At 44.6% G+C, this 13,822-nt stretch overlaps 1 protein-coding gene across 5 annotated transcripts in view; it reads right to left on the bottom strand.

Annotated features, from left to right (window-relative positions):
* Window positions 1-13,822, bottom strand: part of farp2 (FERM, RhoGEF and pleckstrin domain protein 2) — a 192,420-nt gene that overhangs the window by 97,148 nt on the left and 81,450 nt on the right. For all 5 annotated transcript variants that reach the window (XM_041211675.1, XM_041211657.1, XM_041211665.1 and 2 more), the window contains exon 7: window positions 11,609-11,723. In XM_041211675.1, the coding sequence (XP_041067609.1) occupies window positions 11,609-11,723 (115 nt within the window). The remainder of the gene's footprint in view (window positions 1-11,608; window positions 11,724-13,822) is intronic.

The following is a 13,822-nucleotide window of genomic DNA, read 5'->3' as shown; positions in this document are numbered from 1 at the left end:
AGGTGTTGCATCTTTTGCGTGGGCATGGGGTGGTGCCATAGGAGGGGGTTGAGGAGTAGGGGGTGATGGAGGAGTGGACCAGGGTGTCCCGGAGGGAGCGATCCCTACGGAATGCCGATAAGGGGGGTGAAGGGAAGATGTGTTTGGTGGTGGCATCATGCTGGAGTTGGCGGAAACGGCGGAGGATGATCCTTTGAATGCGGAGGCTGGTGGGGTGATAAGTGAGGACAAGGGGGACCCTATCATGTTTCTGGGAGGGAGGAGAAGGCGTGAGGGCGGATGCGCGGGAGATGGGCCGGACACGGTTGAGGGCCCTGTCAACGACCGTGGGTGGAAAACCTCGGTTAAGGAAGAAGGAGGACATGTTAGAGGAACTGTTTTTGAATGTAGCATCATCGGAACAGATGCGACGGAGGCGAAGGAACTGAGAGAATGGGATGGAGTCCTTACAGGAAGCGGGGTGTGAGGAGCTGTAGTCGAGATAGCTGTGGGAGTCGGTGGGTTTGTAATGGATATTGGTGGACAGTCTATCACCAGAGATTGAGACAGAGAGGTCAAGGAAGGGAAGGGAAGTGTCAGAGATGGACCACGTGAAAATGATGGAGGGGTGGAGATTGGAAGCAAAATTAATAAATTTTTCCAAGTCCTGACGAGAGCATGAAGCGGCACCGAAGTAATCATCGATGTACCGGAGAAAGAGTTGTGGAAGGGGGCCGGAGTAGGACTGCAACAAGGAATGTTCCACATACCCCATAAAGAGACAGGCATAGCTGGGGCCCATGCGGGTACCCATAGCCACACCTTTTATTTGGAGGAAGTGAGAGGAGTTGAAGGAGAAATTGTTCAGTGTGAGAACAAGTTCAGCCAGACGGAGGAGAGTAGTGGTGGATGGGGATTGTTCGGGCCTCTGTTCGAGGAAGAAGCTAAGGGCCCTCAGACCATCCTGGTGGGGGATGGAGGTGTAGAGGGATTGGACGTCCATGGTGAAGAGGAAGCGGTTGGGGCCAGGGAACTGGAAATTGTTGATGTGACGTAAGGTGTCAGAGGAATCACGGATGTAGGTGGGAAGGGACTGGACAAGGGGAGAGAGAAGGGAGTCAAGATAATGAGAAATGAGTTCTGTGGGGCAGGAACAAGCTGAGACGATCGGTCTACCGGGGCAGTTCTGTTTGTGGATTTTGGGTAGGAGATAGAAGCGGGCCGTCCGAGGTTGGGAGACTATCAGGTTGGAAGCTGTGGGAGGGAGATCCCCAGAGGAGATGAGGTCAGTGAAAGTCCTGGAAACAATGGCTTGATGTTCAGTGGTGGGGTCATGGTCCAGGGAGAGGTAGGAGGAAGTGTCTGCGAGTTGACGCTCAGCCTCCGCGAGGTAGAGGTCAGTGCGCCAGACAACAACAGCACCACCCTTGTCAGTGGGTTTGATGACAATGTCAGGGTTGGACCTGAGAGAATGGAGTGCAGTAAGTTCAGAGAGAGACAGGTTAGAATGGGTGAGAGGAGCAGAGAAATTGAGACGACTAATGTCGCGCCGACAGTTCTCCTGCCCAAAGACTCTCCCAGTTCAACGGATCCTTTTACCCATCTCCAATATTCTCCCTCCACCTGGACCCCTCCCTCTGGATTCTTACCTTCTCTTGATCTTTTCATTGAGAACTGTCGGCGCGACATTGGTCGTCTCAATTTCTCTGCTCCTCTCACCCATTCTAACCTGTCTCTCTCTGAACTTACTGCACTCCATTCTCTCAGGTCCAACCCTGACATTGTCATCAAACCCTCTGACAAGGGTGGTGCTGTTGTTGTCTGGTGCACTGACCTCTACCTCGCGGAGGCTGAGCGTCAACTCGCAGACACTTCCTCCTACCTCTCCCTGGACCATGACCCCACCACTGAACATCAAGCCATTGTTTCCAGGACTGTCACTGACCTCATCTCCTCTGGGGATCTCCCTCCCACAGCTTCCAACCTGATAGTCTCCCAACCTCGGAAGGCCCGCTTCTATCTCCTACCCAAAATCCACAAACAGAACTGCCCCGGTAGACCGATCGTCTCAGCTTGTTCCTGCCCCACAGAACTCATTTCTCATTATCTTGACTCCCTTCTCTCTCCCCTTGTCCAGTCCCTTCCCACCTACATCCGTGATTCCTCTGACACCTTACGTCACATCAACAATTTCCAGTTCCCTGGCCCCAACCGCTTCCTCTTCACCATGGACGTCCAATCCCTCTACACCTCCATCCCCCACCAGGATGGTCTGAGGGCCCTTAGCTTCTTCCTCGAACAGAGGCCCGAACAATCCCCATCCACCACTACTCTCCTCCGTCTGGCTGAACTTGTTCTCACACTGAACAATTTCTCCTTCAACTCCTCTCACTTCCTCCAAATAAAAGGTGTGGCTATGGGTACCCGCATGGGCCCCAGCTATGCCTGTCTCTTTATGGGGTATGTGGAACATTCCTTGTTGCAGTCCTACTCCGGCCCCCTTCCACAACTCTTTCTCCGGTACATCGATGATTACTTCGGTGCCGCTTCATGCTCTCGTCAGGACTTGGAAAAATTTATTAATTTTGCTTCCAATCTCCACCCCTCCATCATTTTCACGTGGTCCATCTCTGACACTTCCCTTCCCTTCCTTGACTTCTCTGTCTCAATCTCTGGTGATAGACTGTCCACCAATATCCATTACAAACCCACCGACTCCCACAGCTATCTCGACTACAGCTCCTCACACCCCGCTTCCTGTAAGGACTCCATCCCATTCTCTCAGTTCCTTCGCCTCCGTCGCATCTGTTCCGATGATGCTACATTCAAAAACAGTTCCTCTGACATGTCCTCCTTCTTCCTTAACCGAGGTTTTCCACCCACGGTCGTTGACAGGGCCCTCAACCGTGTCCGGCCCATCTCCCGCGCATCCGCCCTCACGCCTTCTCCTCCCTCCCAGAAACATGATAGGGTCCCCCTTGTCCTCACTTATCACCCCACCAGCCTCCGCATTCAAAAGATCATCCTCCGCCGTTTCCACCAACTCCAGCATGATGCCACCACCAAACACATCTTCCCTTCACCCCCCTTATCGGCATTCCGTAGGGATCGCTCCCTCCGGGACACCCCGGTCCACTCCTCCATCACCCCCTACTCCTCAACCCCCTCCTATGGCACCACCCCATGCCCACGCAAAAGATGCAACACCTGCCCCTTCACTTCCTCTCTCCTCACCGTCCAAGGACCCAAACACTCCTTTCAAATGAAGCAGCATTTCACTTGCATTTCCCCCAACTTAGTCTACTGCATTCGTTGCTCCCAATGTGGTCTCCTCTACATTGGAGAGACCAAACGTAAACTGGGCGACCGCTTTGCAGAACACCTGCGGTCTGTCCGCAAGAATGACCCAAACCTCCCTGTCGCTTGCCATTTCAACACTCCACCCTGCTCTCTTGCCCACATGTCTGTCCTTGGCTTGCTGCATTGTTCCAGTGAAGCCCAACGCAAACTGGAGGAACAACACCTCATCTTCCGACTAGGGACTTTACAGCCTTCCGGACTGAATATTGAATTCAACAACTTTAGGTCGTAAGCTCCCTCCCCCATCCCCACCCCCTTTCTGTTTCCCCCTTCCCTTTTTTTTCCAATAAATTATAAAGATTTTCCTTTTCCCACCTATTTCCATTATATAAAAAAAAACCCCACTAGAGCTATACCTTGAGTGCCCTACTATCCATTCTTAATTAGCACATTCGTTTAAATAATATCACCAACTTTAATTTTAACACCTATGTGTCCTATTGTACTATTGTCATTGACATCTTTTGATGATCTGCTTCTATCACTGCTTGTTTGTCCCTACAACCACACCCCCCCCTCCACCTCTTTGTCTCTCTATCTGTCCGCCTCCCACACACACACCTTAAACCAGCTTATATTTCTCCTCTTTCTTGGACTCGAACGCAAGTTCTGTCGAAGGGTCATGAGGACTCGAAACGTCAACTCTTTTCTTCTCCGCCGATGCTGCCAGACCTGCTGAGTTTTTCCAGGTAATTCTGTTTTTGTTTTGGATTTCCAGCATCCGCAGTTTTTTTGTTTTTATAAAAATAGGGAAGTCTTGCTAAAACTATACAAGGCACTAGTTAGCCAACACCTAGAATATTCTGAACAGTTTTGGTCCCCTTATCTAAGGAAAGATATATTGGCATTGGAGGGAGTCCAAAGAAGGTTCACGAGGTTGATTCCAGGTATGGAGGGATTTTCTTATGAAGAGAGGTTGGGCCTGTACTCATTGGAGTTTAGAAGAATGAGGGGTGACCTTATTGAAACATTTAAGATTCTTGGGGGTGGGTGGCTTCGTAGGGTAGATGCTGAGAGGTTGCTTCCCCTTGTGGGAGGGACTAGGACCAGAGGATATAATCTCAGAGTAAGGGGTCACCCATTTAAGAAATGAGGAGGAATTTCTTCTCTCAGAGGGTAGTTAATCTGTGGAATTCTTTACTGCAGAGGGCTATAGAAGCTGGGTCATTATCTATATTCACGGCTGAAACAGAGAGATTTTTAATCAGTAAGGGAATCAAGGGTTATGAGGAAAGGGCAGGAAAGTGGAGTTGAGGATTATCAGATCAGCCATGATCTCATTGAATGGCGGAGCAGACTCGCTAGGTGGAATAGCCCACTTCTGCTCCTATGTCTTTTGGACTATGTAAACATTGTTGATGCATATTACCCAATAGTTCGAAGGTTATAGAAAGAATTTTAAATGGTGCAATGTGATCTTTTATGCCATCTGCTTCCTAAAAGGTAATCCCATCCAGTTGCTGGGATTGTGCAGCAGAAACTGCAAGGCTCAGATGTCACTGTGGAGGACAGCCATGCTCGATATGACCATATGGCAGAGCTCAGTCCATGTGATTAGGAGCAGGATCAGGATTCAGTTGTTATCAAATCCCAATAAGTTAACAAACAAAAGCTGTCTTTTATGTACTAGCAATTGCAAAACTCAAACTAAATTTGCATGTTCCCATCAATTTTCTTCCTCAAAACAAATACTTTTTCTTTCATTAAGGTACAGGGGTTATTAGCTCATTCAAATATTTTCTCCGACAGGGGTTGTAGGACATTAGAGGTAGGGATTGGTGAGACCCAAAGGAATTTAAAAACTGAGGCACTGGGAGACTGAGAGCCAATATAAATCAGAGGACAGGGATGCTTGGAGAGTGAGAATTGCTGTGGAAAGGGATGTTGGCAGTCAAGTTTCAAATAAGCTGAATGGGAGTCCTAGCAAAGAGGTTACAGGACAATTGAGTCCAAAGTTGAGAATTTCAGCAGAAGTTCTGAAGTCCAGGCACAGACACACAATGGAGGGGTCAAGACAGGTGGGGGCATTGCAGTGCGTATGTGAATTCTAAGCCACTGCCTGTGGATTATGTTACCAAGGGACAGCATGTAGATGAGGAACAGGAAGGAATCAATCATAGATTTGTTAGGGTGTCCCAAAATGACAGCATAAGAGTGGGATGGTCAGCCACTGTTGGAGATGCTCTGGCTACGATCAGTTAAATCTGAACATACGAAATAGGAGCAGAAGTAGGCCATTTCGCCCCACGAGCCTGCTCTGCCATTCATTAAGATCATGGCTGGTCTTGTGTTTCAAGTTCCATATTCCCATCTATCTCCGATAACATTTCATTCCCTTGCCTAACAAGAATCTATCTACCTCTGCCTTAAAAATATTCAGTGACCCCGACTTCACAATCTTCTGAGGCAGAGTTCCAAAGCTGTACAACCGAGAGAAAACGTTTGCTCATCTTTGTCCTAAAGGGGCAACCTATAATTTTAAAATAGTGCCCCCTAGTTCTGGATTCACACACAAGAGGAAAGATCATTTCACCTCCACCTTGTCAATACCGTTCACGATCTTGTATACTTCAATCAAGTCACCCCTCACTCTTCTAAGCTCCAGTGGAAACAAGCCCAGTCTGTTAACATTTCCTCATAAGACAACCCACTCATTCCAGGCATCGATCTAGTAAACTTCCTCTGAACTGCCTCAAATGCATTTCCATGCTTCCTTAAATAAGACCAAAACTACACATAATATTTGAGATGTCGTCTTATGCCCTTTCTGACTGAAGCATCACATCCTTACTTTTATGTTCACCTCCTCTCGTAATAAAAGATAGCATTCCATTAGCCTTCTTAATTACTTGCTGTAGCTGCATACTAGCTTTTTGCGACTCATGCACTAGAACACCTCGATCCCTCTGCAGCTCAGAATTCTGCAGCCATTCCCCATTTAAGTAATACTCTGCTTTTTTATTCTTCCTGACAAAGCGAACACCTTCACATGTTCCCACAGCATACACCATCTGCCATATTTTTGCTCACTCACTCAACCTATCTATATCTGTCTGCAACCGCCTTATGTCCTCTTTACAACATACCTTCCTACCTATTTTTGCCTCATCTGCAAAATTCGCTATCATGCCTTCACTCCCCTCATCTAAGTTATTGATATAAATTGTAAAAAGTTGAGGCCCCAGCACAAATCCCTGCAGGACTCCGCTCGTTGCATCCTGCCAATCAGAAAAAGGCCCATTTATGCATTGTTTTCTGCCAGCCAGCCAGCCAATCTTCTATCCATGCTATATGTTACCCCCTACACCATGAGCTTTTATCTTCCGCAATAATCTTTGATGTGGCACCTTCTCAAATGCCTTCTGGAAATCCAAGTGAAGCACACCTACAAGCTCCCCTTTATCCACAGCGCATGTTACTCCTTCGAAGAACTCCAATAAATTGGTTAAACATGATTTCCCATTCACAAAACCATGCTGACTCTTCCCAATTACCTCGAGTTTTTCTAAGTGCCCAGCTATAACCTCCTTAATGATTGATTCTAACACCTTCCCTATGACAGACATCAAGCTAACTGACCTAGTTTCCTGCCTCCCTCCCTTCTTGAATAGAGGGGTTATATTTGCTACTTTCCAGTCTAATGGAACCTTTCCAGAATCTAGCGCATTTTGGAAAATTAACAGTAACGCATCTACTAGCTCATTAGTCACCTCTTTTAAGTCCCTAGGGTGAAGTCCATCTGGACCCAGAGACTTGTCAGCCCACAGTTCTTATCAGTTTGCTCAGTACTGCTTCCCAAATGATTGTAATTTCACAAAGTTCCCCTCTACCTTCCACCTCCTGATTTACAGTTATTACTGGAATGTTTTTTGTATTCTCTATAGTGAAGACAGAAGCAAAATATTTATTCATTTCATCTGCCATTTCCTTATTATTGGCTATTAACTCCCCACTGTCACTCTCTAGAAGACCAACACTCATTTTGCTTACTCTTTTCCTTTTTAAATACTTGTAGAAACTCTTGCTATCCATATTTACATTTCTAGCAAGCTTTCTCCCATACTCTTTCTTAATCCTGATTAACCTTTTAGTCATTCTCTGCTGTTCTTTATATTCTGACCAATCATCTGACATGCCACTCATCTTTGCACAGTCAATTAACTTACTTTGTTATGAATGCTATGCACATATATAGAGCCTTTAGTTTTGTCTTTTTGTTATCTTTGTAACATCTAGTCTTGACTGTTGATGTATTCTTAGGTTTTTTTACCTCTGTCCCTTCCTGCCATTCTCTGACTCTCATTTCCCATATTATTATTTTGCTCTCTTGCCTTGACTCTATCCCTTGACTTGCCAAATCTACCCAAGTTTGATCCCTCATCCCTCTGTTTTAGTTTAAAGTCCTCGCTACTTCCCTAGTTATGTAGCTTATTTAGAACACCAATCCTACAGTTCAGATGTAGGCTGTCCCAATGATAGAGTCCCCATTTTCCCCAGTGCCCAACAAACCAGAACCTATTTTTTCACAACAGTCTTTGAGCCACACATTCATTTCTCTAATCTTATTTGCCCTCTGCCAATTGCTCAGGTAATAATCCAGAGATTACCTTTGAGGTTCTGCTTCTTAATGGGATGCCTAGCTTCTCATACTAACTATGCAGAACCCCCTTGCCTGACCTGCTTATGTCGTTGGTACCTACATGGACCACGACAAATGGATCCTCCTCCTCCCACTGCAAGTTCCTCTCCAGTCCTGAGCAGATGTCCCGCGCCCTGGCACCAGGCAAACACAGACTTCTGGACTCTCACTCTTTGCTGCAGAGAACAATGTCAACATCCCTCACTATACTGTCCCTTACTACCACTAAATTGCTGTTTCCTGCCCCCGCTTGAACGGCTACTTGTACCATGGTGCTATGGCCAGTTTGCTCATCCATCTTGCAGACCTTGATTTCATCCACACAGGTTGTGAGCACCTCAAACCTGTTTGACAATTGCAAGGTCTGAGGTTCCTCCACTTCTGTCTGTTTGATCTCATTACCTGCCTCACTCACGGTCACATCCTCCTGCCCCACACTGCTGACCAAAACAGACGATCCTATTCTAAGAGGTGTGACCGTCTTCTGGAACAAAGTGTCCAGGTATTTCTCCCCCTCCCTTATGTTGCGCGGTGCCTGCAGTTCAGCTTCCAGATCAATAATCATAATCCGGAATTCCTCTAACTACTAACACTTTCTGCAGATGTGTTTGTCCTGGAGCACCTTGGAGTCCAAAAGCTCCCACGTTCCACAGTTGCAACAAAACACCTGTCCTGCCATTGTTACTTATGTTATTTAGTTAACTTAATTTAATTACTCACTTAATTAGAATAATTCCTATGTATACCACACCTCTTTCCCCCGTGCACCAAATTCCCATGTGAACCTAATTTGCTACTCACTCAGTCTCCTTGAGGAATTGTTCCACTTTGTATGTAGTTTTAGAGTTTTAATCTGTATGAAATTCTATTCTGAGTTACCTTGCTTCTCTCAGCATTTCCTAGAGTACTATTGCTAACTATAGCTGTCAAAGTCTGCTGCTACGGTGCAAAACACTGATGTTCCTTAGCACATCTTAAATAATGGGACTCCCAGATAGTGTGATAGGTGATTGGGTGCTGAGCCACATTAAGTTCCAAGAACCAAAACTTGATCAATATTGAGTTAGCCAATCTCAAATGGGCAGATGAGAAGATGCTAGAACTGCCAGATCCCCATGTCCCAATCACTATTGTAGTACTTTTATTAGAAACCAGTTGCATACGTATCAAGCAAGGAGAGCATCAGGCTTGCTTTGTCATTTGCCTTGTTTTCGCTCCTCTCCCAGATCCACACCCCCCCACCACCTACCCTGACAGTAAAATACTTCAAACATCAACTGCCTAAGCATAAAAAAAAGCATTCAGCAGGGGCAATGAATTGCAGTTATTTGCACTCCAGCAGTAATCAGCTTCAGGAGAGAGCTAGTGGGAATAGGAGAGGAAAATGCTGCAGGTATCATTGCAAATGTAACTCAACATCAGTCACTGCCTTCTGAGGGATGCAGAGAGTTGGCAAGGGGAAAAAGAGAGGCACATAATCTACATCAGTAGTGAAAAGCCAGTTTTATTAATCTCATCATACCTTGTAATAATTTTTTACGCATTACACAGTTACAGCATTTTGTATTCCTAAAAAAAATAGTCACAGTGTAGGGAAATTTAATGATTAGCTTTAGTTTACACAAAAAATATATTAATCAGTTAACCTAATATTATTGTTTAAACTGTAACCAATGGAGCACTTTAGTATCTTACTATCATGTGACTCAGCTTCACTTGACAGAGAAGTGCACCACGGGAATTTAGACAGAATAAATGTAACGGACTAATAAGCTATTTACAGGACAACTGTTGAAGAGGCCCTTGTTGTACTCAACTCTATCACAGAGCCACATTGTGAAAATACGCAGCCTTCAAGGTTGATTGGGCAAATTTACATCCTCTCACATCGTTAAATCCTTTTCAAAACCTGGTGTTATCAACAAAGGGGGGGGGTTAGAAGGGATTTATTGTATGAAAAGGTGGAAGGAACAACAACAACTGAGTTCTGCATTAAGTTAATTTTAATTTGGAGTGTTTTAGAAAAAAGAAATGACATTTGGCTCAACGTATTCTGTGTTAGAGTTAACTTTTGTAACAGCGCGTGACTGGTTTAGTAACTGTATAATCCTTTTAGACTTTTATCACTCAAGACCATGTATTAGGAGACTGAATGTATTAGGAGACTATTACCTCACATTTTAAACACTGATTATTGCTATTGCTATGCACTTGTATTTTATACACACTGTATAACTTTTAAGTATTACCTATTTTGTAATCTTCTATATTAGGCCTACCTAGTTTTAAGGTTATAAGCAACTTTTCCATCTTATCCTTTGTTTTAAAAGTAAAGTAACTCATTTCAATTACCAACCACAGAGAGAAATACATCACCTATCAAATGGCCTCTGAAACAGTCACTGATAAAGGTTCTAATTTAATGAGGAGCCAGCGCCATTTAAGCAAAGTCTGAGACGATGAGCTCAAGATATCATTCATGAGGGCATGACAACTTACTTGCCCTATCCGAAACAAATGGGAAGGAAGATACCGAAAAACATCCATTTATCTTAGCAAAACATTATTTAAATGACGGAAACAAACTTTAATGAGGGGGATGGTCCGATAAGTAATTGGCATTTTAAGAAACCAGTCAGGGGATACTGGGAGGTGACATCAGTCGATGACCATCAAGCTTAGGGGGCCAATCACAGATTGATCACGTACCCTTAAGCCAATTAGAAAATAGCCGCGCCTCATTTAGGCCAATCAGAATGCAATATCATTGATCATGCTGTGGGTTATGGATTGGAAACAGCAGCTTTAATAAGCAGCAGCTTTCACTGACCAAGGTGTGCACCAAGTTTGAAACTGAAGTTTGCAGAGCTTGCTGTCCATAGGGAAGCAGAAGAAAGACAGGGAGAGAACAGAGACTGAGTGTCCTAAACTGAACCAGGAAGCAAGAGCCGTAGTACACGCATCAAGTCTCTGCCCTGCTTTAAGTGTTAATTTATAACTTAAGTAAAGTTTCCTGTGTTACGTCACCAGCCTGTCTCCTGTTACCTGTATGGTTAAGTCTCAAATGAACAAAATTGGAATTTAAGGTCAAGTAGGACCTAAAACTTACAACAGTGTGGCTGAAAGAACAGATCCTTTATGTTCAAAACGCTGCAAATCAATTATCAACTCCCTCCCCCCAGCCCATTTAAAAGCTTTAGCTGCGCCAATCTAAAGCTTCTAGCTTTGAACAACAGTGTACTAAGGAGCACCAACTTTTCAGTACCACATTAATCAGAAATAGATGTTCTAAAGCATGTAAGGAGGCCTCACATCATAAGAAATGCGACTTAATTCTTATCCCGAAGCTGCATATTTCACTGCTCCTGCCTATCGCAAAGAAAAGGAATGAAAAGGAAATGGTAATATACAAACCATAGTGTGCTGCACATTCGAGGACTAATAGAAAAACAATAGTTCATTATTCAAGGAAAATGCTTTTCACTACAACAGAAGTTAGAGGAACAAAAATTCTGCATAAAATGACATAGTAAAGGGCGCCAGACTAAGAAAGACCACAGGAATGGGATTTTATTTTATTCACAAACCAAACTCAAGATCTGGCAGCTGGTTCAGATAAATAATACTCACATGTTTCGCCGGTGGAACTCTACAATCTTTTCTTGCAACATCTCCTGATTTGGTAAGAGTGCGTTATTCTTAAGGTACTCCAAGTCCAGAGCTTCATCACAATCTCCAATTTCAGCTAAAAAGAGGGAGATGTGTTTTAGTTATAAAGCAACCGATCAAAATTACAGACAGGCAAGTATGCCATAATGGGCCATTTCTGATTTTACACAGAATGGTTGAGAGATTAGGGATCACCACTAATAACCAATAAGACAAGGCTAGGAATAAAAACTCTGGAATTTGTCAGATCAGAAATAAATCTGCAGGCCTGAAAAGGAAAGTATTACAAAATAATTCAATAATCTACTAGTGCATTACACTGAAGTAGGATAGAATAAGGACAAAGAGAAGGATATATTTGCACAATGTTAAGTGTGCAATTTCAAATATATTGCAATTTATGAAACAGAAGCGAGGAAATAAAATCAACGTGGCACCATGATGGCTTTTGATCCAATCTGTTGAAGCCCTCATTATAGTTAACTCAGTGTTCAGAATAGAATCTATTATACAGAAGCAGCACCTCTGAAAACTAGGCAGAAAATGATTTGCAGAGAGATCTGGTAGGACTAGATGGGGTTACGTAGATAGGGTGTGTTGAGGTCATGGAGCGATTTAAACACAGGATAAGAATTTTTAAATTGGCGCATTGCCAGACCAAGAGTAAATATGGATTAGTGAGCAAAGGGATAATGGGTCCAACTGTTGGAGTCACTCTTTGGTTAAATCACCATCCTGAAGATCTGATTCCTCGGTGCCCATGTTACTTTCAGGACATCTAGGTCTCTGGAAAATGCTTGATTAAGGCAATGAGAATCTCATTTCTTTTCCACAAAATTGGCAATCCTAAGCTTTTAACCCTATTCCCACTAAGTTGTTGAACATGCAACGTCTTAACCCGGCCCCCACGCTGCCTGATTTTGTAAACTGTTTCCCTCTCTTCAGGTACTGCCTCCCTCTTTCAAATCAATCATCATCCTCCCTTAAATAATCCACCCTTGAATTCTCCGTCCTTACTTACCACCTGCTCCATCTTAACCCCACTTTTCTATCCAAAGTCCTTGAACGTGCTGTCATCTCCCAAATCCATTTCCATCTTTCCCACAACTCTATGTTCAAACCTTTCTCATCATGTTTATGTCTGTCATGGCATTGGAAAGGCTCTCATCAAAGTCAGAAATTACATACTCAGTGACCGTGACCACCAGGACCCTCCTTCCTTATCCTTCTCGAGTTGCTTGCAAGCTTTTGAAATGACTGACCACACAATCCTCCTCCAAAACTTTCTTTTTCCAGCTATGTGAAGCTATCCTTGCCTGGCTCCAACCTGTCTAAACAGTCACAGCCAGAAAATAACCTGGAATGGCTTCTCTTCCCACACAAACTGTTAAGTCTGGGGCCCTATGGAAGGCTGACAGAAGGTGCGAGGGGAAGATGTGTTTGATGGTGGCATCATGCTGGAGTTGGCGGAAATGGCAGAGGATGATCCTGTGAATGCAGAGGCTACTGGGATGAAAAGCACAATGGGGGCCCTATCATGGTTCTGGGAGGGAGGCGAAGGGGTGAGCATAGAAGCGCAGGAGATGGGTCGGACACGGTTAAGGGCCTGTCAATCACAGTGGCGGGGGGAAAAGGAAGACATGTCAGAAGTGTCGTTTTGGAAGGTAGCATCATCGGAACAGATGTGACGGAGGTAGAGGAACGGAGAGAATGAGATGGAGTCTTTTACAAGCAGGGTGTGAGAAGCTGTAGTCGAGGTAGTTATGGAAGTTGGTGGGCTTGTACTGAATATTGGTAAACAGTCTATTACTGGAAATGGAGACAGAGAGGCCAAGGAAGGGGAGAGAAGTGTCAGAAATGGACCATATGAAGGTGAGAGAGGGATGGAAATTGGAAGCCTAAACAGATAAATTTTCCAGGTCCAGACGAGAGCATGAAGCAGCACTGATACAATCATAAATGTACCAAAAAAGGAGTTGTGGGAGGGGGCCTGAGTTGGACTGGGACAAGGAATGCTTCACATATCCCTCAAAAAAACAGGCAACTGGGGCCCAGGAGGATACTCTTGGCACAGCTTTTATTTGGAGGAAGTGAGACAAGTTAAAGGAGAAATTGTTCAGTGAGAGAACAAGTTCAGTCAGGCAGAGGAGAGTGGTGATGGATGGGGATCGTTCG

Source organism: Carcharodon carcharias, chromosome 2, assembly GCF_017639515.1.
Source record: "Carcharodon carcharias isolate sCarCar2 chromosome 2, sCarCar2.pri, whole genome shotgun sequence".
In the NCBI taxonomy this organism is placed as follows: Eukaryota; Metazoa; Chordata; class Chondrichthyes; order Lamniformes; family Lamnidae; genus Carcharodon; species Carcharodon carcharias.
This window is presented reverse-complemented; position numbering and strand designations above follow the sequence as displayed.